The sequence below is a fragment of the Centruroides sculpturatus genome, unplaced genomic scaffold, assembly GCF_000671375.1.
Source record: "Centruroides sculpturatus isolate CEXI.00-Female unplaced genomic scaffold, Cexi_2.0 scaffold2308, whole genome shotgun sequence".
Taxonomy (NCBI): domain Eukaryota; kingdom Metazoa; phylum Arthropoda; class Arachnida; order Scorpiones; family Buthidae; genus Centruroides; species Centruroides sculpturatus.
In genome coordinates, this window is record NW_019386600.1 from 45,682 (window position 1) to 50,084 (window position 4,403).

The following is a 4,403-nucleotide window of genomic DNA, read 5'->3' on the forward strand; positions in this document are numbered from 1 at the left end:
TACTATTTTAGATGCAATTTTTTTGTTTTCAACTACGTTTAGTTTTCATTGAGTACTTATGTGTATTAAATTGATAACATTTCAGACATTGTTATAGATATTTTTATATTTCAATTTTAGTTCTCTTATGTAGTTCTCTATATAAATAATAAAGCTATATTTGGCAGCACGGCAATAACGGCTCTCGTTTTGCTTTATATTCATACTAGCTTTTGCCCGCGGCTTCGCTCGCGTTAAGAAGTATTATTATTAATTAGGTATAGTTTTTGCGGCTTTACTTTTGTTTAGCGTGTGTAAAAAATTAGGGCCTACAAAACTTCTTTGTACACAATATTCTTAACTAATCTGTCATTAGGCGCTAAAACTATCAAGCTATTGGGTGAACTTACTCGTGAGCAAGCAACATAAAACTGTCCATGAGAGAAGCAATGTTCTCTCAAGTCAATACCCGCAAATTTGAGAGTTTGCCCCTGAGACTTGTTTATTGTCATGGCAAAGCAGACTTTTAGGGGAAACTGTAATCGTTTAAATTCGAACGGGATATCATTAGGTATTAATGGGATTCGTGGTATAAATACAGTTTCCCCTTTCGCACACCCAGTTAATATAGTGGCTTCCACTATATTGCGATGTAACGCTTTCACTTGCAGTCTCGTACCGTTACAAAGTTTTGGTGGTTTTAAATTTCGCAACAACATAATTGGAGTGCCCACACGCAGAATAAGCTTATGATAAGGCAAACCTGGCGGTTTCAATGAATTTAAAAATTCTACAGGGTAATTAGTAGCGTCATCTGTATTAACCACAGTATCAATCGAAGTATAGACCCTTTCTTCGCCCTCAAACGACATGAGCAGGATATCGTTGAGAGCTGCTGCTTGATCGTTCTTTGCAGTAAATATGGCACGCTCACATAACCATTCAATAGGCTTGTCATGTATATGAATAATGTCTGGATAAACTTTAGACAGCAATTCTTGAACCGTAGTAACAACTGTGCACAATTCTTCCGAGATGGTTATCATTCCATCAAACGATGGAAAATCACCATTACCGATTTTAAGAAGGAGATATGAAAATCTACCAGCAGACTCATCCCCGCCCAAATGTGCTCTCATATTTTTAGAGAGCTTAAGAATATTAACCTGGGGCCACAAATTAGATTTCTTAATGCACGACTTTACTTCGTCAGCTCTGGTTCCTTTTCGCACCACTGGTAGAGTCTGCCGAAAGTCTCCGGCCAGCAAAACTGTTACGCCACCAATTAATTTTGTATTACCCCTTATATCCCTTAGTGATCTGTTTAAGGCTTCAATACCACTTTTATGAGCCATCGTTATTTCGTCCCACACGATTATTTTTGTACTCTTTAAAACTTCAGCAAAATTACTTTGTTTGGAGATGTTGCAAATGGGAGTCTCGGCAGTGATTAAATTGAGTGGTAACTTAAAAGTAGCATGAGCAGTTCGACCACCTTCGAGTAATGTAGCAGCTATGCCTGACGACGCCACAGCCAGGGCAATGCCGTGAGTACTTCTTACTTTCGCCAAAAGTAAATTAATAAGGAAGGTTTTACCAGTTCCACCTGGAGCGTCTAAGAAGAATATTCGACCGTCATTTGCATCTACACTTGTAATAATTTTATTGTAAACTTCCTGTTGCTCGTCATTCAAGGATGCTTCATTTTTTCTTACTGCGTCTTCTAAGGCCACTGTATCGTAACTGGTCTCCTTCACGTACTCTCTATTTTCAAAATGTATTGATGTTATTGGCTGAGGTAATCCATACTCTTTAAGAGGACGGCCGCCTAATGATAATACGGCATCCTCTAATACCGACAGGCATTTGTTAAATATCAGGTCCGATGAGTGCTCTACATTCACGTCACCTTGCCTTTGCAGTTGTTTTTTAAAGTCTTCAGAAAGGTATTCTTTGTATTTTTCCCAAAGACATAAGGGGTCGGAAACCTGGCAGAACAATAAAATGATAGCAAAAAGGTCTCGAATCATATGCGGTGTTTGACAAAGTGCTGCCTCTTCAAGAGCTGAATCCAAATGCCGATCATCTTCGAGTAGACCTAGAGCCTTGCACGCGGATTGGAAAGTGGGATGTAAGTGACCATGTACAGTTTTCAACGCTTCAAATGAAATTGGGCCTCTGATCTCATGTAGAAGCATTCGAAGGTGGTAGCATTCTGTATTGTTTGGATGAACAGTATAAACTCTACCTAGAACGTGTTCTTTTTTGACCCCTGACCATCCTTCAACATTCACTCCTTTCTTCCTTCTCTGAAACGATCGCTTGTTCCAAACGTAATACGCAGGGACTTCCGAGTATAGCAATGTTTTTGCAAAGTCATCCACGTTACACAGATCGAAAAAGGAGAGGAGTGTAGTTGTAGGAGGACTACTCAATTTGTCGCACAAGTTCTGCTCATTAAAATAAATTCTCTGTCCATTTTCTAAATGGACAGCAAGATGCACTACAGGAGGAAAACGCTCATGTATTGGGAATTGAAGGATTCGCCAAACTGCTTCAGCTGAACTTATATATCGACCACTTGCGTAGGTTGTAACTTCATCCTTCCCATCCTTCTCGTTCTCTAAAGTAAACGTAGCCTGATCTGACCCTTTATTAACATATTTGCAAACGTATTTGATTGACTTCACTGAATGGCAATACTCTACGTTCACGTGAGCGTTACATGTTCTTAATAGCACTGGATTATAAGGAACCACCCAACGATTATCTATTGTAACACCCTTGATATTGACAGAGAATCCACCGTCATCCAGAGAACGTCTCCTGTACTGCGGATAACCATCATCACCGGTTTGAGTTTCCTTAATAAGAGTCTTAGGATAACGTTTGCTGCACGAATTATCTTTCATGCATGGAGAATTTCGGTTTAAACTTCCACAGGGGCCATGTATCATATTACTTTTAACAATTTCGTAAAGCTCAGGATCACGATCAGGGTTAGGTATTTCAGCACAAATAATATTGTCAATTTGATCCGGAGTGATGCGATGTTGAAGCCATAAAAGTATATGAATATGCGGAAGACCTCGCTTTTGCCATTCTGTCGAATACATATAGCATCTCACTTCACCGAATATTTTCCCTTTTATCAACAAATCCATGACCTTTTTTACCTTTAATCGAAAGACACGCGAAATAATATCGTATCGATCATGAGATTTTTGTCCTGAAAGTAAGTGCTCATTTATGTCACTCCAGCGTGGGTTACATGTAAAAGTAATAAAAAGGTCGGGACGACCGTAATGTCTAACATAGGTCATGGCGTCTTGCGTTTTTTCGTGCATGTATCTTGGTCCACCAGTAAAAGATGATGGAAGTACTACCATTTGTCCCAGCTGATTTGCTTCAGTATCTTGCCGTCCAATTGCATCTTTTAAATGAATATAATTATCTGCGCGCAATTTGGCTTGATTGTTTTTTATGTAGTTTAGTCTTTCAGTTTCTATTTTTGCGTATTCATCTACCAAATATTGACTAAAAAGAGCGCGATATTTAACCAAAAAGTTATCTTCTCCTTCTCTGATCATTATTCTGTATGAATAAAAACTTAAAGCAGAGACTGTTTTTTTCAAGGGAAACTTAGTTGTGGGATCGCATTGTGGTATGTTGATTGAATAGCCATCATCCCCCCAGCAAAAACATCAACGGGTACTGCAGCGCGTCATAAGCTGGATGTATCTCCCTGATACGCTGAAGTGAGTTACTTCGGCTTTCGAGGATGATGTCTCTTCGGTCAAAATGCTGATCTACCAATACAACAGCCACTTCATTTGCCGTTGGTGCATTAAATCTGCCTCTGTGTTCTCTTTGTGGTTTTTTATCTGCATGTATTACGACCTTGAATGACTCTGAAGGCGATATTTTATCAATGGCTGTTTTTAGATCTTTTATGTATGGGTTCACCTCATGTAACATAAGCTGCAATTGTTTGATTAAATTTGGTCTCAAATCAGGAAATTTAGAACATCGAATATTAGCTTCTCTATCATGTTCACCGACGAAATAAATTTGCAGAAACTGTGCATACTGCCCAGGTTCCGGTAATATACTTCCAATTAAATGATAGACTTGTCCTTGAACTTTAAAAGTTGGTGAAAAACCGCCTTCTTTTATTTGTTTTCCACCAAAGGAAGTCATTTGAAAACAGGCATTATATTTTCGGATATTATCCATGAAGTGTACATGATTTGGGTGTAAATCATTAACCAGACTGTAAAGTGGTTCAGGCAGTTGTTTAAACGGCTCAAGTTGTACTTTACCGGCGCTACAACACATGCCAGGTGTCTCATCTTTCCACTTCAAGGCGTTACACCACTGACACTTGTACGTCATAGAACCTAGGACTACACTGCTGTCAGTTC

General features: G+C 39.0%; 1 protein-coding gene across 1 annotated transcript; it reads right to left on the reverse strand.

Annotated features, from left to right (window-relative positions):
- Positions 1–208: 208 nt before the first annotated feature.
- On the reverse strand, positions 209–4,374 carry LOC111615400. Its single transcript, XM_023356815.1, is given in 2 exon segments — positions 209–3,680; positions 3,682–4,374. Coding segments are annotated over 2 exon segments (4,065 nt in total). The 3' UTR covers positions 209–308.
- Between the last annotated feature and the right edge of the window lie 29 nt (positions 4,375–4,403).